This window comes from Chelonoidis abingdonii, chromosome 6 (genome assembly GCF_003597395.2).
Source record: "Chelonoidis abingdonii isolate Lonesome George chromosome 6, CheloAbing_2.0, whole genome shotgun sequence".
NCBI lineage: Eukaryota > Metazoa > Chordata > Testudines > Testudinidae > Chelonoidis > Chelonoidis abingdonii.
In genome coordinates this window covers 77,038,756-77,062,322 of record NC_133774.1, presented here as the reverse complement: position 1 = coordinate 77,062,322, position 23,567 = coordinate 77,038,756, and the positions used below count along the sequence as shown (strand labels likewise).

At 40.5% G+C, this 23,567-nt stretch overlaps 1 protein-coding gene across 2 annotated transcripts in view; it reads right to left on the bottom strand.

The window, feature by feature from the left end:
- Positions 1 to 8,196: 8,196 nt before the first annotated feature.
- TNFAIP8 (TNF alpha induced protein 8) overlaps positions 8,197 to 23,567 on the bottom strand; it is an 89,248-nt gene continuing 73,877 nt past the window's right edge. For both annotated transcript variants that reach the window (XM_032799675.2, XM_032799672.2), the window contains exon 2: positions 8,197 to 10,051. In XM_032799675.2, coding sequence (XP_032655566.1) covers positions 9,486 to 10,051 — 566 coding nt within the window. In that variant the 3' untranslated portion in view covers positions 8,197 to 9,485. The remainder of the gene's footprint in view (positions 10,052 to 23,567) is intronic.

The window sequence follows — 23,567 nt, the reverse complement described above, 5'->3', positions numbered from 1 at the left end:
ATTTAGAGGAAGACTTAGCCTCATGCTTATGACAATGCTCCCTGCACTCCCAACAAGACTCTGCTGAGGGATCTGTGAGGACAGATTCCCTCACTCCTGATTTGGACCTCATGGCAGGAGGTGTACTTCTTGCTGAGTCAGACTGATATATGGGGGGTTCCCCAGCCTGGGTCCAATTGTGGCCTCATGGCTTTTTCATTAGGTGCTTCCTAAAGTGAAGTTCCCACCCTTTCTGGGTTTGACTGGGCAACAAATGAAAGATACTGAATCTTGCCACAACGTGGGCTTCCCCAAGGATGTACAAGCAGCGTTGGTGGTCATTGTTAACCGAAAACGATCACAGGCAGGAAGCACAAATTTTCAAGCCTGGAGTCCTGGACATAAGCTGGTACATGTGTGCGTCAGGGAGATGCTCCCTAGGTCATGGAGACTAACTATAAAACACAAACTATCAAATAAAAACTTCTAAACTCTAGAATATAGAACTATTTGCAGATATCTAAATATATATTCACAGATGAGGAAAGCTGAAGCTTTCGAAGTTGGAGGTTCTGACCTGAGCCATGCAGCGATCAGAAGGAATTGGAGAGGCAGTTGGTCCACCCCATGCTTTATCTCCTCAGTTGGAGGCACAAGGTGAGCCAAGGCACACGTGTGGACCAATGCACATTACTTTCAAAATCCTCTAGCTCCAGGCAATTGAAGCACATGCGAACCCACATTAGAATACGCATAAGGACTGGCACTCAAAAAAGAAAGATGGTTTCAAGATTTCTCCACCCACTGAAGTTGGGTGTGCTAACATTGGTTAAATAATCACCACCAGAGAATCTCTCAAATATATAATGCAAGGTCCTTGGTGATGTCAACCCTTTCCTTCAGACAGGTGAGAATAGAGAATCATTTCAGTATTACTTTCCTTGCTTTTATTTTTAAACCTACGAGCCTATTGTGGTCACTAAGTAGGACTTTTGCCAGCTCTTGAATCCTCAGTTTGTCACCAAAAGAACCTGAAAACAGCTTACTGTATGTAATAGCAAGGGACAGCATATTGTGCAACACACAGTGTGTACACTGTTCTAACCAATTGCAAAAGCAAACACTTAAAAAACATTTAGCACCAATCCACATTCATAGGAGGTCTCTCTAATCTCCTCTGTTTGGCAAGAAACATGTTTGGCATTAGTTGCACATACCAATCAATTAACTGAAAAAGTCACGCTGGGGGAATCAGCAGAGCCATGAGGTAGCACACAATTCCATTACGTGGGAGACCCACCTTTTACAGTAAACTCAAGCGTAGGGTCACATCTGGGGCTTAGAGAACGGCTGAGCTGGCATGTTATAATGAATTAGTAGAACAAATCTAATAAGCAGAAACTGTGTGTGTGGTTCTCCTTTTCAATTCTGAAAATATACTCCATGGAGAAAAGCTAGGAAAGTGGGAAGAAAGGATAGCTCTTCTGCTCTCAGAACACAGCTATTCCACTCCATCCAGGGAAGATGTTGGTTTTTCTCCTACACATTCCCTTCATAAAAATCCATTGATTTGGCTCCTTGTAGCCACCAAAGGCAAAAGGAAGAAATAAACAGGTAATAAAATAAGAGGTAAAAAGATTAGAAAATAAGCATTAAACTGATTTCCATAGAATATAGTATGTATTGGCATTGACACCAAGTTATAGCAAATAAACACTCCACACAAGTTGTGGTTTAAACTAATAGCTGCAACCTTAATAAATACATGGAAAATTAAAAATGTCAACAACTCTTGGCTGTCAATCCTAGTTCAGTGCAATTACCGCCTCAAAACTATGGCCACAAGCAGCTCCAAAAACCAACAAGAGCCCTGGCTGGGTAAACCAAACAACTGCCTCCTTAAGATGGGCCATGAAATACTGGTACTTTTAATCTGTGAATGATATAAACAGCCTCCACCCATCCTACCACTTGTTACATCCCATTGCCCTCTCAGTCCTGGCCCTGTACTAGAGTTTGGCATAAGCCTTGATATGATCGATTACTGCAAAGAATTCCTGTGTATACAACACAGTACTGTACACAACTCTCCACCCCCAAAATGCATGGCAGACCTCTGACTGTTTCTCAGGAACCCCCTATGCCCCATTTACTTACCACATGTTAAAGGAAAGAAACTCCCAGTTGCAGCAGGTCAATTCTGCACTTCAGGAAAAATTCCTTGCCAACCCCAAATGGTGATCAGCTGCAGCCCAGAGTACATAGGGAAACATGGAATGTACCACTGTCCTGGTGGTGGCCCATATATTCCTCTAACTGGGAAGGGAGGAATGAAAGAGAGGAACAGCCACTTAACTAATCTGCACAAGGTAACGCTCCTATCCCCGACCAGAAAGTATTTTCCCACTTCCCCACACCTGGCCAATCCATGGCATGCAGTGGGCAAAAAGAACTGCCTTTCATTGGTATTTGGTGTAAAGAACTATCCCCTCATTGTCACTGTATGTTTATCTCAGTCCCAACCCAGTACTGTTTGGGATCAGCTGTGGTCCTGATATGCAGAGGATTCCTCCCACAGAGAATGAGCACCACAAGCTTGAACATGCCCCTCACCTAGCCATGTAATTAAAAACTGTTCCATCTGAAGTCTCACATCAGTAAGAAACATGTCAGTCCTTATAGCCAACAGATCAGCCCAGTCACCCTGCACGTCAGAGCACCCTTATGAAATATCCGGGTCTGATCACAGCACCTGCTCCTTCTCCCTGAAATGTACTAATCTCTCCCTATTTGCTCCTCCTCTTATCTACTCAATCTCAGGTTGCCTTGTGGTACTGCAACATACCTGCCCTCAAGGTAAATTCAAACAACTGCAAGATAAAATGCTGTGCTGCAGAGATGGCTTTTGACTTGAACAAAGAGACCCATTCTAGTCCCACCAGTGAGATCATCTTTCCTCAAGTGAACGTTTATCAATATCTCTGGATGATCCAACCATTTTTCCTTAGAGCTGAGTACAGATCAAGACTCTTGGTGTTGGGCCACTGCAATTGTTCGTGCTTCATCTGGAAGTCCAGTTGCAATCCACTCACCTATTGCAAGCTGCTAAGGGCACACTGGATATCATGTGATTGTAGATCTGGATTCTCCATGGAAGACCAGTGTCATACAATCTCACCAGTACAGTAAACAGCAGATATTGCAAGCACAGAACAAAGCATCAGTAAAACACCATGCCAGTGCCACACTGGGGGAAGGCAGTGTAAACTAGAAGAGTTCATACAGCTGACATTAGCTGTTGAATCAGCAACAGCCAATGGATTCCTTCTACTTAGGATCCAAGTCTACCACAACCAGTGAAATAGCATCTCCAAATGAAGGTAGACCAAATTCTCCAGAAGACCCCCAACCCATTTTTCAACATCATTCCAAACTGAAATATACACTGCCATCCCCAGACAGGAACAGAAGGCCTGGTGCAGCTGGTCAGAAAGGGAGGTAAGGTTGTTGAGCATACACATACACCATGTTCCCTGAGTACTCTGGAATAGACCCTATGTGCTTGATCTATTTTGGAAAAATGCTATCTGAACGTAACAGCACCCCACATCCACTGGGAGTTGTCCAGATTTGTGCCTGGCCAGAGTAATCACATGACAAATGAGGCATTAGATTGCCAATTCAAAATGTTCCACAAAGGCTACTACCATCAAAGTATAAGAACCACTGAGGTGGATGTTCTGAAGAGCTACCAGCAGAGATCAGGTCTTCTGAGTGGTGACAGACTGATATAATTCCTCTCCTCAGAAGTTCAGTTAATTCAAAGCCTCTAGAATTATGCACACCAAGAAACTTCTTCACACCTAAGCAAAGTCTGCTGAATGAAGGAAAATACCCAAGAGATGATATGGTTGACTGGGCCAGCCCTAGCTAGTTTTAAGCTCTTGGCAGTTCACTCTTTGCATTCATTTCTGTATTCCCTCCTTTGTAACCCCCATCTCCACACACTGTATCCTGTCCTCATTGTTTCATGCCCTCCTCCCTTTGGACTCCCCTTCTCTTTTCCAAGTTCTAGCCCACACCTGTTTCCATTCATGCCATCTACAGTCATTCTAATCTCTCTTCCCCCTCTTAATTTCAGAGTCCCACTTTAACTTCACAGCCACCCATGCCTTTTCCCTCCAACCTCCATGATATCTGCTCTTTCCACTCTCAAGTACCCCATTAAAAGACAAAATGATCTGAACTTACCCACTTTCTCCCAAAAATGTTTGTGCACAGAAAGCCACCTCTGAATGAGTTCTTTAAGGTTTTCCTCTTAGTGAATAGATGTTTGTTTGGAAACCTGTATTAATACATCTATCTCCATTTTGTTCCACATGACTTATCAATTTCATCCTTTCAAGTGAGGTAAATCTGAATGCATAATATGAAAAATAAATCAGTATAGTAGCATCATATACACATAAAACAGCTGACTTTGATTCTGAATGTTCTACCAATAAATATTGGTTTTAAAAACAGAAAGCAGAAGCTGTAATTATTAAAACTTGAAGTACTAAGAGTGGAGAGATCACCTTGGCACTTTGTGGTCATTAGATATTAGGAAATTTTGCCTTGTGGTATGAACATATTGATATAGTAATGGATTTAGCTCCTACTATTATCATATGATTTATAAGGAGATACTATTCCTATATTCTACTTTGGAGGAAAATAAACCACGTTAAGAGTGATTTGTATGATGTTTTGGTTACTCTGGATATTCATGTTGAGGCTGCAATAGAATTTCTTCTGTTGTGCACATATGTTAGATGTAATAGAATATAATTTATTATACCTTAGTACATTAGGGAAAAGAGGAGATTCTTAAAGGAAGCAATGCAACATAGACAAATTTTCCTCAAGGAATTGTACATATCAACTGTTCTGTAGCCACAATGAACTCTCCAGGTAATGGCTATAGTATATATAATTTTTTACTATAGAAATTTATTTCTCCCCTTCCACAAGGGACCAAAAAGGAGTTGTGTCTACTTGTAAAGCATGCAAATGAGATCACATGGAAGCTTTGTGGTTAAAATAGTGTAATCCTTTTTCATAGTTAAGACCATTTTATCCAACACGCAAATGTTTTACTCTTAATTGTGAAAGTTGGCTGACCTGTCAAAATGTTCCTATGAAAATGTATACAAGTATTACATGTTCTTTGTAAAAGGGTCGCAGATATACAGATTAAGTTCATGGTAAATGCCAAATATACTGATATGTGGATATAGATTATATATAAAACTAGTAGCAGCTGTATCAAGATGTAGATCATACCATCTGATTTCTAATTATGTAGACACAAATAGGAAACGGATATTTGAGGCTGTTTCTTTTACAGTGAGTGAAGACAGTAATGTGTTCCTCTTAACTCTGTTACTCTCTCCATAACTCAAAATGGCTATTTTCTCCCTTGCACAGGTTTGTCAATGTGGCTGTGATATAATTGGTTCCTATACTGTTTGGCAGTTTAGCTACTGTCATATAGAAATCACCCTAGTAATTCCATGTGGAATTCCAGTATACCTTTAGATAGCATTGTTATATAAGCTGGTTTCAGCAAAATGCTGGAAGACAACTGACGGCTGACTGGAGCCAAAAATGTGTATCTTTTCTCAGATTGGTGATTAAACTCTGAAGGATTTTTATTGGAGTCAGGTAAGAGAGGCAAATGGGGATATGCTCATTCCCATATTTCCCTGTCATCTTAGTTTTAGAAAAGGGAAGGAATACTCCCTGCAGAAGACCTGATTTGGTTGTTTGCTGATAACAGCCACAGGAAACAACAGGGTTGTCATCCATCTTTATACCCTTTAAGTGTAGGACAATCTGAAGGGAGTTTAAGTTGGTTAAAGGCGGCAATGATAGGGGTAAAAATGCTTGCTGATTATTTGATTTTTTTTCTCTGTGACTGTATATCTACACACACACACACACACACACACACACACACTCGATGAGGATAGCTAAGATCATCAAATAAATATTGGAGCAGGATACAAGCTGATCTAATACAAGCAGACATTGCATCACCTGTACAACTAAGTTTGTGCAACTAAGCTGAATAATGTTTGATAAATATTTCATTACATTATATACAAGGCCTCAATTATCACCTGTCAACTTCTCCAAAAGCCAATATAGCACATCACAGGTTACATGAGTTTTGATGACACCAAGTGCTATGGTCAATCAACCAAACAATAGTAAATACATTATGCATCCAGATGATTGAGCACTCAAGTGTACAAAACAAACATAAAATACCATGGATTTAACAGCGATACTGGTTTTATGGCTCATTACAAAATTTGTATCACATCCTGCTGCCTGCTAACACTTGGTTGCCCACTTAATTTCAAGTGGACTCCTACAGCACATGTGAGCCCCTTATGCTTAATTTTTCCACCTTGTATTTAGCTGGGCACTCTGGTTACCTTCTCCAGACCTGAGAAGGAGCTCTGTGTAGCCTGAAAGCCTGTCCTTTCTACCATCAGAAATTGGTCCAATAAAAGATACTCTCTCACCTAGCTTGTCTTTCTCATAAAATATTGAGGGTTTGTTTTTTTAATTCCACAGTAAAATCCACCAATTTTGTTCACTGAGAAGCTGAATTTTACTGTACCAGCAATTTGTTCTATGTTTCTCCTATTAAAATTATAATGTGTCAGATTCAGTGCATCCTCAGTAAATAATGAACATTATATTTTATCAGTAATTTAGGACAACTATACAGCTTCACCTTACTTTAATTTTCAAACTGAGATAGGTACAGCATGCTAATTTGATATAACACTTAAATATTTAATATATTATAAGTGATATTTTTATTATGTTTAATGGCTATGAATAAAAAAATTCACAGGCAAAGACATTCTGTTGACATGGCAGAGAAATTAAAAGCCAATTTAATTTCAAACTTATGATGATTAACAGGCACTGAATTAGATTTTACACAGTGAAAAGTGACACTGTAGAATTATATAGCTCACTTTAACTACCATTTCACTTTACCTATAAAACTACATCTTTGAAAATCTATAATCGAAGTGCCTTCCATCACTGTCATAAAATTGACTTCTTTGTAGTAAAACAAGAATGCTGGGTGACAGCTATTCTTACTATGCTCTAGAAGAATGTGTCAAAGTTACAGACTAGAGAGGATTTCTGATATCTGGCAAGTTTCTAGTAATTAGTTTTATAATCAGTTTAATCTATTTTAAGATGCAAGTATGTGGCTAGATGATTCAATGGATTACTGGACTTCACCTCTGGAAATTTGGTTAAATAAATCTTGACTGTATTATAGTTGCCTAGATCGTGGACATTTGTCCACATTTCCTCAGGGGAAACCTAGAATTTGACTAGCCAAAATGTTTCAGGTCTTGACTGAAGCGCAGATGTGGAAGCTTATGCAGCAAATGTACAGATTATAGGCGTGGTTCTAAACAGTGCTATATCACATCTTCCTTTCAAAGAGAGTTCAAATTCACTCACTGATGCTGTTTTATACAGGAAGAGTGGATGACTCAGTGGATTAGTAGTGCAATATGGAGTCCATCTGTGATATTGAACCATATTTCTAGCCCTCAGGAACCTTCCCTCTCTCATCAGTTGGAGAGAAAGTGGAGGGAAAGAGAAGAAATATCCTTCCCTTCCCACCCGAGCAGTCTGATGTGGAGAAATGAAAAACATGGCGCTGCAAAGTCACAAAATAATCAGGGTTTCCTCATGACATTCCATCACCAATAAGTCACCGATTATGCACAAAATGCAAAATGAAGATGGTTATTTTTTGGCTCTCTGAGACACTATCTGATGACAAAGTAGTTCTCCAGCTCTTAGAAACTGAGAATTATTAATGTATCAGTTTCTAATTGGCCCAAGCTGGTACTGATCTTAACCCTTCACCATCTGCTGGATGTTGGTGGCCTATATAAAGTAATTTGGTATTCTTACCTATGTGTCCCTGTCACAAAGTCACATTGGGCACCCTTCTTGGCATACTATGAGTCCAGTGAGTGAATGGGCATGAAGACTGAACTCTCCTTCCATTTTAGAAAGGAAATAATTCAATCGTAATGGTGAGGCACATATCAGAGATTGCATTCCGCTTCCCTAGTTTACTTTTTCTAATTTAATAGACAAACAGAAAAAAAATGCAAAGTGTGGAGTGCAAACATTCTTTGGTTTACTCATAAAATAGACATATCAAAACAGCAAAAAAACTTGGCAAGTAAATACATTGCAAAATTCTTTATAAGCTTCCACACAAAAATTCCTCAGGTGTTTGAAATGTTTTAGCACATTACAGTGTTTGGAGAGTCACATTTTTTGTACCAGTGAAAAGAACTAGATAACATTTTCTGATTTAATCTGTGGTATTGTAAATGCCTGTTCTTTATTTGTGAAACAGTTGTTACTATATGCAACCCAACAACATAAGCTCACTATATACAAAGCAAACTGCTGTGGAATTTATTTAGCCTTCAGATGCTTATGTTATTTAAATTCACATTACCATATATGTTATCTTAATGTGCAGAAATACATCAACCCTTACATTTTCAGAAGAGGATGGCTATAGTAGCAGGACTCCCATGTTAATTAATGAGTGTTCTTAGTTCACTCACTGCATTTTATCTTTTAATTGCACATGGAGTTTTAAAATTCTGAAACAGAATTATATATCACAGGTGCTTTCCTTTACCACACACTATTCAGCCTGTAGTATGCATTTTCCAAGCCAGGCTGAATTATTGTAGTTTACTGTTCCTGAAAAAATCAAACTTAACAGGCATCAGAGTTGATCTGCAAGGGTCCCTGGGTAGGTTTTCAAACATAACTGATTTTTATTACTGGACTGCAGATTAACAATGCAGTTCAAATGCTGCACAAAAGTATCAGGGATATGACAACTGTAAAACTGAACTGTTCATAAAGGCAGCACAAGGAAGCTGTTATCTACACATATACATAGAGCACATGTGAATATAAATGCATCAAATATATATTCTTTCTTTTTAACATGTGAGTTAAAGAAATTACAGAAAGTACCATCACCATGCTAGTCTGATACAAAAAATAGCCTTTTGATGATTTATAAATATTACTCTAAATGTAGAATTACATAGCTGGATTGTCTGACTACATATAATTTCATTTTATCATCTACTTCACACGAGTCTTCCTCTACTTGAGCAGCTTCATTTCACAACCTTTATCTAGCTGTTTCCTTGGGCAAAGCACACTAAAGCAGTATTGTTCCAAGTCTTTGTTCCAGGTGGACTGGGAATAGCAATAGATGGCTCACAATACTCAGTTTGGTAAAGATTTTTCTGAAGCATGTTATATTAAAAAAAAAAAACAACTACTTTTGTATGGTCCCTTATTCCTTCATAAATCAGCAGTGTTCCTTCTACAAATTATACACAAGGAGTCAACTTTAATGCGAGTTCTTATATGTTTCCCTCATCTAGCATTTTGTTGACACCATCACAGAGTTTCTGCAAGTGGGGCTTATAAGGTCCGAAGGGATTGTATAAGGCAGCCAAAAATTCACAATCAGAGAAATGATCAAACACATTGTTGACACGTCCATGTGATTTTGAAGTTAGGTGGCGTTGGATGATTTGATGAAGTATCTCTCTACAATCATTCAACAGTTTGGACAAAAAAATCCTGTCAAAGGTATAATCCACCTGATGGAAACTGACCACGGTTTTAGCCAGCTGATGAACCTTCTTCTTAAACTTCTCCATCAGTGCTATTTCTTCCTGATTAAACTGGTTATTCCTGTAGAGGATTGCCAATTTGATGACGGTTTTGATGAGATTTTTAATGATCTTTTCTGCTTCTTTCTTGTTTTGAGTGTATTCCCTTGTCACTCTGTAGAGCTCATCTAAAACATCACTGCTGGTGTCGTCTATCAAGGTAGTCGCTATTGATTTGGATACCATTTTGCCAAGGATCTTCTTCTGGGCCTGAATGGCCAAGTTTTTGGAATTGAAGATATCCGTGGCCACTGGAAAAAAACAGAATACAATCACTAGATCATTACAGGCACATTACTGACAGTGTGTTAAAGAATATTTTCCTGCCCATATCCATTTATTTTACAGTTGGCATACTATATTCCTTCAAAAGTAATGGAATTAATCATCAATGTGTGAAAACTGCAGTTTTGGTTCACAGATTACCTGTGGCTCTTGGTATGATTTGTGTAGGTTTGCATTTACTGAGTTTGTTTTGGGTTTGAATGAACACAAAAAACTAAGTGAAACTCAACCAAAATGGATGAACATAAAGGCCTAGATAAAGCGAATAAACGTGTGTGAACACAGCAATACAGATTTTGCTGGGACACGAATTGGCTTCTGGCTGCACCCCCCAGTAGTTTTAGGCTGTCTGAAAGGAAACGCTTCATCTGTTTACATTCATTTCACATATGGAAGGTTTTCTTTGCAAACACAGGACTAGATTTTTTTTTTTTTTAAATAAGATGAAAGCATATTCTGCAGATGCCCATGGGCGAAGCTCTGCATTTGGAAGAGAAAGTTTCCTACTAGCCATGTATATGTTCAGATACACGTTGCCAGCACATATAAAGGGTATTTGTTCAAAGGGGCAGTTGTTAAACTATAAAACTATATTTCGTCCTTCATGGCATCTTTGAGAAATCACAACAGAATCCCATTCTAGGATTTGGAAAGCTTCCAGCCCACTTAATGAAAAAGTAACCACATTCTGCACAGTTAATTAAAAATCTTAGATCATTTGAGTATATCTTTTTAAAGAGCTAGTTCTTAACAGATGAGGATACTGAAGCACCAAAGAACTCATTGTTAGCTATTTCGGGAGCAGTAATCAAGCTCACAAGACAAACAGGCTTTTCTAAACCATATGGGTCTGAGAAGCAGCTAAGGATCATAACTAGCCAATCAGAAAAGTGAAAAATACTTGTCTCAACAGTTTTTGTATTTTTAAAATTTAATACTAAATTTGCGTTACTATTTAAATAAAAACAATCAACATATTTTAGAAATCATCAAGTATGAAAAGCCACTAACCAGTGCTTAGGATAGTAGAGATCTATTTTTATCTAGTAAAGATGAGCTTCCTTTGAATTATGATTGCCACTTTACTACAACAAAAATAATTAAAACCACATCCCCTATGTTTCCTAAATGCTCCTTGATCTCCTTCTCACCAAACCAGGAATATTGTCCTACCCTGGCTTTATTTGTTAAGGTCACAGATCTCAATGATTTCTGATGTTCCACAAATTTATACAGATTTCTTCTGCTTTGATAGGAGCACTATGGCGGCTTACAAAGTACCTTTCCAACTCTTCAGGAATGCAAAAGCAAAACCAAAAACGTATTTCATTATTTTCCTCTTTGGATTTATACAAATGCTAAAAAGGGCATTTATCCAGATGCTATAGCCAACCTTGCCTTAACTTCAAACTACATCACAACTAATACCTCAATATGACTTACAGAACTTGCTACTAGCAAGCACCCCTCCTCAAATCAGCCTCTATTTCCTACTCTACAAACCCAGTCATAATGGTTTTGACACTCCAAAACCCCACAAAGAGAGCTTTTCTAAAACAAAGTCATCAGTCATAATTGAACATTTGACTTTCTTAAAAAACAAAAAGACCCAGACTTAAACATATGATTATGGTGGTGTTAACAAATAAATAGTTCTCGCCTGCATATGAATGTCAGATTCTGAATGGTTGCCCTATATGTTATTAAAATGCTGGGGCTATGTCACTTGTACTACTTTCTATACATCTACGTTAGTGCTGTTAGAGCACAAGTCAACTTTCATTTCTTTAATTTGTCATCATTCCACAAGTTTTGATCCGGCTGTCAAATATAAACTCTGTAGCTTAAAAAAAAAAAAAAAAAAAAAAAAAAAAAAGTTATTCTAAAACCCAGTTGGACTATATTATGAACATTTATTTCTGTTTCTCTCTTCTGTTATCAATACCAGAAAAAGAACTGAAGAATTAAAATGCAATTTATTTACAAAGCAAGTACTCAAATAAAACTGAGTTTAAGCACTAAGAGGAATCAGTCTTCAAAGTAAAGACAAAATTTCCCTTGAGAAAGTTAAAATTTTACTTACTGTTCATCAACAAGTAGAATTACAGCTTTTACTGAGATGGTGATGCCAAAGTCACATTTCAGGTATATGTGTATGAGGCGAAGACTGGACTGGTGGCTTGTTAATTAAATTTAACACTAACACTTTATCACAGTAACCTAATATACTCCCCTCAAATAGCATAAGAATCTGATACAGATTTAAAGTTTTTTCATCCTCTCTCTGTGACAATCTCATAAAAGCATTTTTTTCTGAACGACCTTTCTTTTCAGCATGAATTGCTCCATTTCACTTTGGCAACTCAAAGTGCAAAAATTACAGTGAAGTAGTTTCACTTCCTTGAAAGGAAAGCTTAAAGGAAATTGCATTGCTGAGCAAGCAATGTAACATTAATAGCCGTTATTGGTAACTGACATCTGGGACAATGAACAAAAATATAGAAAGAACAAAGGTAAAGTAACTTAGAAAGAGCATGCTTGGTTCTTTGGAAGGGACCCCTATATCTCCTGTAGTTAAGTGCTTACTTCCTGATTTCCTATTTATGAGCTATCCATTCAAACTAAAAATGAACTTATTTGAACAAAATATGTTTTAAAACTAATAAGGCCCAAACAAAAAGATTTTTGATTCCAAAACTAGGCCTCCGACATATTAACAGAAAAGTTATTAAGTATTTTTCCTATAGGTTTGCATTAACGATGCATAGGAAGCAAACCTCCAGATCTCAACCTCTGAACTTTCTGGGGAAGGTTTGAAATCTGAAGTTTAACTTTTTTAGCTGGGGCCACATCTCTAGTTAATGCATATTCTAATACACTGGTTTAATTATCTTTTGCCCTTGGCTATCAAACGTATTTGACCTTCAATCCATTAGCAAAAGATGCCTTCCAAAACGTTCAATCATTAGAAATCCAATCAGATAATAACACGGAATGTTTTTTTTTTATTGTAGTAAATATATCTGCAGAGGGAACATAGGATATGTCCATTAGCACCTCAAGACCATTCATGAAACTTTTCAAAAAGCCAGATTCCAAAAGCAAATAGGTTTTCCACTCTACCCTGCAGAGTATAAAAGATTAACCAAAAAAAAAAAAAAAAGAAGTAATCGCTGGCTGAACATTGCATGTTGAAAGAAAACATTTCGAGAAATGTGGCAACTGATTTCCTGCCTGTCTTCCTGCATGGACAAGTGCATTTGCCGCAGTATTGCTGTAGGTTTGAATCATGTTACAATCTTTGCACAAGATTAGGATCTTACATTCTTAGTAAGACAGACTTGTAGAGTGAGGGGCACTGTCTTACACCTGAGGGGCATCTACTTGAAAACAAGTGGGAGGAGCAGTATTGTTAGTGCTATGTGTTCAAATATCACAAGTGGCTTGAATTCATAAAACTTAAAACCAATAACTTTATTATTTTCTTACTTATTATCTGCTGGCTTTTGAGTCTTTAAGGTTTATGTTTTCAAGCAATAATAAGTGCTAGAAATTAAAAAAAAAACTGGAGGTCATCATCTTATTACATGACTCCAGCAAAATAAAAACCACCAAATATATTAAACTTGTGATAAAATTGCAGAAGTTGACAACACTGCAGGAGCAGCTTCTGACAGATGAGTGGATAAAATCTGCAGCAGGCAAAAGTAGACAATCCTGGGTGTATTCCCATCTCTGCCAGACATTTTACTGTACACTGATCATAAAGATAAAAATATAAAAGAGGCAACCTGATGTTTTGAACTCTGCCATCATAAGGTATAGCTTCCTCCTAATTAGTGTCACAGTTTCTAAGGCTTTTGACGTTATCTTTGTAACGAAAGACTTGATGCTTAGATTTGAATGTGCAATAAATACTACAGATCATAATTTGGCTGAAAGCATATTAAATTTAGCTTTTTTTAAAAAAAAAAAAAAAAAAGCTCAAACCATTCCTTAATGTAGTGCAGCAGTTCTCAGACTGTGGTCCTCAGAACACATGCCAGTGTTCTGCAGCAAGCTGGCTGGCACTAGTGCTCCTTGTTTTCAGGTGCTTCTACGGGTGTTCAAAAGTAACTGAAAACAAGAAGCCACCCTAGCGGCTTTTACAAAGAACTGATACTACAGAAGAGAGGAAACAGGAGTCAGCCGCATGGAACAGAGCCAGCAATGGGACTGGAGCTGCCAAACAACAGTAGGAGTGGAGAAAAAAGGGACTGAAACAGCCGAACAGACTATCCAGTGGAACAGAGGGAAGAGAGGACCAGATAGCTTGGACAGTCAGTCCAGGGGAGAAGGAAACTAAATAAGAGAAGTAATAGCCAGGAGAGAGAAATACAATAGATATGAGGGGAATATCAAATGAAGAGCAAAAAAGACCAACTAACATTTAAAAAATGACAAAGCAACACCCTTCATTAAATGCCTTCCAAATATCAAATGTCTCCATACAGGGAATTATTATGGCAGGCACAAGGAAGTTACATGATGACTAAAAGAGATGAGGCAGATCCACAAGGTAACCACTCTGAAAAGATGATCTATACTTAGAATATATTTTAAGGTGAGACGGCACCAGCGTGACTACCTAATCTGGTCCCCTGTAAGTGTTAAAACAACCCACAGGATTACAGGCCTAGTGGATGGGGAGAAGCAGTCCAGGTAATACATCTTGATTTTAGTAAAGATTCTGACAGAGTCCAAACATGACAATCTCTGAGGAAACCAGCAAAATGTAGTCTAGGTGGAATTATTACAAAGTGGGTAAACCACTGTTAGAAAGATTGTACTCAGAGTAGTTATCAATGGTTCCACTGGCAAACTGGGAGGGCATATCTAGTGGGGTCCTGCAGGTCCTGGGTCAAGTACTATTCAATATTTCCATTTATGGCTTTGATAATGGAGTGAAGAGTATGCTTATAAAATTTGCGGATGACATCAACCTGGGAGGCATTGCAAGTACTTTGGAGAACAAGATTCTAACTCTAAAGGACCTTAATAAATTGGAGAATTGGTCTAAAAATCAACAAGATGAAATTCAGTAGACAAGTGCAGATTGTTACATGTAGGAAGGAAAAAATCAAATGCGCAAATACAAAATGGAGCCTAACTGGTTGGCCAGTAGTACTGCTAAAAGGATCTAGGTGTTATAGTGAATCACTAACTGATATGAACCAACCATGTGATGCAGCTGCAAAAAAGGCTAATATTACTCTGGGGTGTATTAAAAACAGTATTATGTGTAAGACATATGACGAAATTGTTCCACTCTACTTGGCACTGGGGAGGCCTCAGTTGGAGAACTGTATCCAATTCTGGGTGCCACATTTTAGGAAACACGTGGACAAACTGGAAAGAGTCCAGAGAAGAACAGAAATGATAAAAGATTTAGAAAGTCTAACCTATGAGGAAAAGTTAAAAACCGGGCACGTTTAGTGTTGAGACAAGAACTGAGGGGGAAACTTACAGTCTTCAAATAGGGAAAGGGCTTTTATAAAGAGAATGGTGATCAAATCTCCATATCCATTGAAAGGACAAGGAGCAAAGGGGTTAATCTGCAGCAAGGGAGATTTAGGTTCCATATTAAGGAAAACTTTCTAAATGGAATGATAGCTAAGTAAATATAATGATAGCAGTTATTCCAGAAGACTGGAAAAGGGCAAATATAGTTCCCATCTATAAAAAGAGAAATAAGGACAACCCAGGGAATTACAGACCAGTCAGCTTAACTTCTGTACCCAGAAAGATAATGGAGCAAATAACTGAGCAATCAATTTGCAAACACCTAGAAGATAATAAGGTGATAAATAACAGTCAGCATGGATTTGTCAAGAACAAATCACGTCAAACCAATTTGATAGTTTTCTTAGACAGGGTAACAAGCCTTGTGGATTAGGGGGGAAGCGGTAGATGTGGTATATCTTGACTTTAGGAAGGTTTTTTATACTGTCTCACATGACCTCATAAACAAACTAGGGAAATACAACCTAGAGGGAGGTAATTTAAGGTGGTGCATAACTGGTTGAAAAATCATTCCCAAAGAGTAGTTGTCAGTGGTTCACAGCCATGCTGGAAGGGCAGAATGAGTGGTGTCCTGCAGGGATTGGTTTCCGGATTCAGTTCTATTCAATATCTTAATCAATGATTTAGATAATGGCATAGAGAGTGCACTTATAAAACTTCATCCTCTCCTACCTCCAACCTAGCTGGAAATAGCAGTTGATCCCAGCTCAGGGTAGGAGCCACTGGCTGGGGTGTCCCCAGCCCTGTGGTGATTTACCTCTCTGCTGACTGCCTGAAACAAAGTATCTGTGCAGCTAGGGAGTGGTGCATGACTGCTCTTGCAGCTTCCCTTTGCTTCCCTGTCAGAAAGTCATTTTACTGTGGAGAAGCAAAGAAATCTGTGCAGGTGCAGAATTCCCCCAGGAGTAACAGAGGTCATGTTCAGTTGATTATCTACTGTGACCTTAAGTCTTTTTCAAAGTCACTGCTTTCCAGAATACTGTCCTCAATCCTATAAAGATAGCCTACCTCTTTATTCCTACACGTATAAACTTACATTTTGTCCTATTGAAATGCATAGTTTGATTGAGCTCCATTTACAAAGTGATCCCCATCGCTTGGTATCTGACATGTCCTCTTTGTTATTTACCACTCCCATAATCTGTGTGTCATCTGCAAGTCTCATCAGTAACGATTTTATATTTTCTTCTATGTCACTGAAAATGTATTAAGTACAATAGGGCCAAGAACTGATCCCAGCGGGACCCCACTAGAAAAACAACCATTCAATGATGATTACCCATTTCCAATTACATTTTGAGACTAAGGCCTGGTCTACACTACGCGTTTAAATCGATTTAAACAGCGTTAAATCGATTTAACGCTGTACCCGTCCACACTACAACACTCTGTACTCCTCCCAGATGAGAGGAGTAGCGCTAAAATCGATATAAACATATCGGATTAGGGTTAGTGTGGACGGAAATCGACTTTATTGGCCTCCAGGCAGTATCCCACAGTGCACCACTGACCGCTCTGGACAGCAATCTGAACTCGGATGCAGCGGGCAGGTAAACAGGAAAAGCCCCGCGAACTTTTGAATTACATTTCCTGTTTGCCCAGGCGTGGAGCTCTGATCAGCAACAGGCTGGCGATGGCATCCCAAATCCAAAAAGAGCCACATGGACCGACGGGAGATACTGGATTCTGATCGCGTAATGGATGACAATCTGTTACTCAGAGCTCCGTTACAGAACATGAAATACCAAATGCGTCGACAAAAATCTCCAGGCACACAGTGCTGTGGACCAGCGAAACGGGAGCCAGAGACTCAAATGGACGCTCATGGAGGAGGGGGTACTGAGGACTCCACTATCCCACAGTCCACAGCAGTCTCTGAAAAGATTTGCATTCTGACGAGCTCCCAATGTCGTATGGTTCAACACAGGTCTGGCATGGTTCAGGGAATAGCCCTCAGTTTCTTTCCCCCGCCACCACGTGAAAGAAAAGGGAAAGAATCATTTCTTGACTTCTTTCAATGTCACCCTCTATGTTATGAATGCTGCTGGTAGACGCAAATGCTGCAGCAGTGAGAAGCAGTATTCTCTCCTCTCCCTCCTCCGTGGCAGACGGTGGCAGTAGGACTGGTAACTGTCCTCATGAACCACTGATGCTCCAATGCGTTTTTAACTGAATATGGGGGGCGCCTGGGTAGAAACAGGAATGATTCCTGTCATCTCCCAGTAGATAGGACAGAACGCTACAGTTAACCTCTTCATCATAGCAACTGGGGGCTGAGCTTCAATCAGCCCCCCCTTCCTGTGTAAAGAAAAGATTTCTGTACTGGCCTGCGTGTCAAGCAGCAGAGCATGCTGGGCTCCTCTCTCCGCACCGCTTTTGTCCCCTGCCTCGATGTCATAGCCCCAGGAGCTGCCTCCCCCTCATTTATATCTCCTAACAATCTCTGTTTCTTATTCCTGCATTCTTATAACTTCACGACACAAAAGGGGGGGGGGGGACACTGCGACGGTGACCCGAGCAGGTTGGCGGAGGAGGGAAGCAACGGGTGGGTGTTGCAGGAGGACACCCCGTGCAATATGGGAGACACAGGAGCCACTGTGCTGCTGAGTACGAGATCCTCAGGAAATCGTGCCCATTACTTAGCGAGAGATAACTTAGCTTCTTACGAAAACACATAAAGTAAGTAGGGATTGACCGGGGAGTTCATTAACCAGTTTGCTTTTGTGCCCCCTGGCGCGATCTCAAGCAGGGGCAACTCCAATAGCAGGAAAGCGATAGACAGCAACAGACCAGGGGGATGAGATAATCGTCATGCATCATTCCCCCAAGTTTGACTCCGGAGTAGAACGGTACATCGAATGACTGGTAACAGCATCTCTGCTATCATGCAAGAGCCAATGAATAGTGCTGTCGCTGGAGTATGCGGCGTGGGTGACCGCCTGCTGTCACAGCGCATTCAGTAACATACGTGCCGGGAAAAAAAAAAAAAGCTGACGGGCTCCAGTGTGCCGTGCATGGCATCTGCCAGGGCAATCCAGGGAAAAAGGCGCCAAGGATTGTCAGACCTTTTTCCGAGCAAGGAAGACTGGCACGACATTACCAGCACACCGCGACAAGATTCAAATCCCAGAATGCAAGCGGGCGAGGGAACTGCGGGAAACTAGGGATAGCATGGAAATAGCTACCGCACAATGCAAAGCTTCGAAATCGACCGCTACTCTCGGACCATGGACGCACAACGCCGAATTACTGTGCCTAGTGTGCCCGTGTGAAATTGAATTTATAATATAAGTTTTATGAAACCGATTTTAGCTAATTCAATATTATCGCGTAGTGTAGACGTGGCCTAAGTTAGCCAGTTTTTAATCCATTTAACATGTACCATGCTGATTTTGTATTGTTCTAGTTTCTTAATCAAGACGTTGTGTGGTATCAAGCCAAATGCTTTATAGAAGTCTATGTATATTACAGGGGCTGGGCCAGTTTGTTTATCTGCTGCGTTGGCAGGTTCAGCCGATTGCGGCTCCCACTGGCCGCGGTTCGCCGTCCAAGGCCAATGGGGGTGGCGGGAAGCTGCGGCCAGCACATCCCTCGCCACTTTCCACCACCTCCATTGGCCTGCGACGGTGAACTGCGGCCAGCGGGAGCTGTGATCAGCTGAACCTACCGACGCGGTAGATAAACAAACTGGCCCGGCCCACCAGGGTGCTTATCCTGGCGAGCCGCGTGCTGGAGGTTGCCTACCCCTGGTATATTACATCAACATCAGTTGCTGAAAGCCTATGCTGTCACATTGGTGTGATTCATAAATCTAAAAATGGCTGAGAATTCGAAAACTGGGTGGTAACAGATCACACATGCCAGTGATGACTGAACTTAGTGATATTCTAAACAAAAATAATTCTCCACCATGCTTGTAGCTGTTTCCATCACTTCGAACTGATTCCATAGACATTATAAGCTTCAGAGTGATGCACAGATCAAGTCACAATCTTGGAATCTTCATTTCTGTCACAAAGAGGACACAGTTCTCACTCCCAATGGACCAGATTAATTGAGGAGCTGGTACATACCCTTATGAGACCCCCAAAGATGGAAAGTCTACTGGGAGAAGTGGTTGCAGCTGTGCAAATCTTCCACAATTTCAGCTGCACTGGAGAGATTGTCTTACAGTATTAGCACAATCCAAAAAATGGGCAGTGTTGGCTGGAAAAGTTATGACACCACGGATACACTGAATCAAAAGTCTCAAACTCCTGCTGTAAATTAGAGCTTCCCTTCTCCCCAACATCAACCCTGAGGGAGGGCACTGGTAGTTAACACTTCTTCCCTTCCTGAAGGTTTAATCCATTCTGAATTACACTTCACTTTCTAGGCCCTCTGTAACTCACAACTCTCCAAGCCAGCACTTTGGCCCCAAGCTCCTAAAAATAAAGAGCTATAGATCATACTCATCTCTATAGAAAAATGTTCAATTCCACTCATTTCTCTCCTATGCACCTTGCCACTCACACCTTTATGAAGAGCAAGGGTTTTACTTAGCACTTTTTTCCTAGGAAAATATTCAGGTTTCTATGTGAATGTCAGTTTTAGTTAGAAAAAAATGTTTAAACCAAGTTTTTTAAATGCATGAAATGTGCATGTTTCTGGCCCCTGACCTGGGCCATTATGTACCTTAGGCAAGTCTTAAAAGATTCTTGCTACAACTTCTCCCCATCTAATGCTATAAAAATGCAATTTATAACCATTTTAATATTTAAACTGAAAGACCTGGAACAAGAAACTAATCCGAGGCCCTGAAGCCTAAGATAAATAGTAAACAATAGGTGTTGCATGGACATAGTTTGCAGAGTATAGAAGTGGGTTATCCCATTCGTGGAGCATAAAGGCTGCTAGCTAATTCATGGCTGGAGTGGTTCCAACAGCGCTGCCTCAGGAGGATTCTCAGGATCAGCTGGGAAGACCGACGCACTAACATCAGCACTCGCTCTGCAGCCAACATCAGCGGTATAGAAGCGCAGGTCATGAAACACCAACTCTGCTGGGCTGGGCACTGTGTACATATGCCTGACACTCTTCTCCTGAAGCAAGTAGTCTTTTCTCAGTTAAGTCAGGGAAGAAGGGCTTGCAGAGGGCTATGGAAGCACTTCAAAGACATACTGAAAGTACACTTTAAAAAGGTAGGCATCAACTCAACAAACCGGAAGGACTCGGCACGGAACAGAACACAGTGGCGCCACACCATACACCGAGGCACAGCTCACTTTGAGGAAAACAGATGTGCTCATGATACAGAAGCGACAAAGGAGGAAAGAAAGGGCACAACAGTCCAGCCAACAACTACGTCTCCTCCAAGACTACACTTGTCACTTCTGTGGGAAAATCTGCAGGGCACAAATTGGGCTCCTCAGCCACTTAAAAACCCATCAATGAACCCCCTTGGCAGACATCATCCTCGTATTGAGGGATAGCCGAAGAAGACTGGATAAGGCCATGCAGTCAGCTATGTCAGCTGCAGGAGGGGAACAAAAGAAAGTAAGTCTGGCACAGCCCTCTCAGAACAGAGAGTTGTGGAGGGATAGAAACAAAAAGTCTACAGAACCATGACAGTGTTTCTCAAATATGGCCACCATGGGCTTTTCTTGCAGCCACAGCCTCCTGGTCTGTGATTGGGGGGGGCGGGGGAGGGAAAAGCAGCAGTCCCTCCCACTCTCCGTTGCTCCTGGATGTACTGCCTTGGTGTTGGCTGTTAGGGATGCAAGCAAGGATTGGGCCCTGCCCCCTCTGGAGACAGCTGGGACAAAATGGTGGAGCAGCCACCTGGTGAGTTCCCCACCTTCCCAGGAGTGGTGGGGCTCAGGGTTTGGGCTTCAGCCCTGAGGTGGTGGGTCAACAGGCTCTGGCTATGGGGCTTCAGACTCTGGCCCCTGACTGTCTCCTCCAAACCCCTATCTAGGGCTTACTTTGTCCCCTAGTTTGCCGGGGCTGAGTAAGTCTGCTGTGAAAAGTGATATTTGTATGTATGTTTGTTAATACCACTTTTAACAACAAACTTTCTAGCTAGCAATAAATAAACTACAATGATTTGGACGTGTATATGTGCAGATTTGTTTGTTTTGGGGAAAAGTGTGAGAGTGACCGCACTCTGAGGCCACCAAAAAATTTGTCCTGCGAACGAACCTCTGCCCTATATATTCTTTTTCATAGGATGCTAGAAGGGAAAGTCTCTCTCTTTGCCAATGGGTTCACAAAGTCATATGCAACTAGGGTGACCAGATAGCAAGTGTGAAAAATCGGGACGGGGTGGGGGGTAATAGGTATCTATGTAAGAAAAAGCCCCGAATATCGGGACTGTCCCTATAAAATTGGGATATCTGGTCACCCTATATGCAACATATGGTTGTTGCAAAAGAAGATGCCTTGGCTTGGCTAAGCTAGCTGGACACAAATGATCTCTGACTAAAAGGTGAGAGGAGTCAGTTGCCAGGCAAACAAAAAGCTCTAAGACTAGTATGTGTGGTGGAGAGGAGTGGACAGGGTGAATGATGCTATTCCAAACAAGAATGTGTGTATAGGGTTTTGCTGCCCCATGAGAGCAATCTGTACCAACAAGTTATTCTGTTTTACATGCCTGAGTTTTCCACAGCCACCTCCTGTATCACATGATATATACTATAGCTAGTTAGGAGATTCACAAAGCTTTTTTAAAAGGCTTGCCCCCTCTTCCCACTAGATGCCATGGGTGTTTTTATTTACATTGCCTTGACAAGAAGAAAACAGTTCAGATGTAACACTTTTTATATACACAGGATTGCTGTTATAGAGCCACATTCTAAAATATACGGTGTACTTGAAAAACAAAGAAGGCCGACCCAGTCACACAGAATAGGGTGACGAACGTAGTCTGGCATTTTACTCCTTAGCCACCATTTGTCTCCTTTCTTGGAATGCAGCAACAGGTGCTGTGACGTTAAATATAGATCCAATATATTTCAGCTGTTGGATTGGTCTAAGTAGGCAAACGACAGGTGCTTCTCTGCACCTATATCTGCATGTGCAGATCTGCGTTTGCCAGGAGCACACAAGTATGCCACAGTCTACACTGACACTACAAAGATGTTTGGTAAGATAAAAATGTGTATCAGTCATTTCTGTAGAACAAACAGAATGCAATCCAGATACTGTAATCATTTATGCAACCTCCTAAATGCATACCAAACTATAATAGCTCACCGCTGTCAGAGTAAAGGGTCCCTACACCGAAGGGCATAACAAACAAGCAAGCAGGACAGGACAAGATAGAACATACTCCAAGTGGAGTTTGACCATTACAGCTAGAATGCTTGATTGAACGGAGTTATTTAAAGAATATTTAAGGAGGAGAGGTCTTGTTATATATTTATAGGAAGACAGTTGTGGTGTATGGACTTGCATGCACAAAAGGGAACTCGGTATGGGGATAGGAGTCAAAGGCGATGACAAGAGACAAGGTTGAGCAGAGCATAAGGAGCAAGTGAGTTCAGGAGTCTTGGACAGAGATGGAGACAAGCAGTGTGAAGGAGAAACTTGCACTTGATACAAAAAATAAGTTGGAGGCAAAGGAAAGGCCAAAGGCTATCAGATACAAGGCCCATGTGGCAAGAATATAAATCAACTGACAGCTGAAATTTGAACAGATTGGAGATAGTGGGGATAAAGATGACATGAGGCACAACAGAGAGAAGGTGGCTGCAGTAATCTATTACAAGAACAGACAATTAAATTGGAAATCAGAAAGGAGAAAGGAGTTATTTTGGAAATGATGTAGAGATAGCTGCAGCAGGATCTGACAAATGGATGTAAGGAAAGTGGGAAAGAGGAGTTAACAAATGACAACAAGATTGTGAGACTAGAAAACAGCTGTTAAATTAACGAGAACAT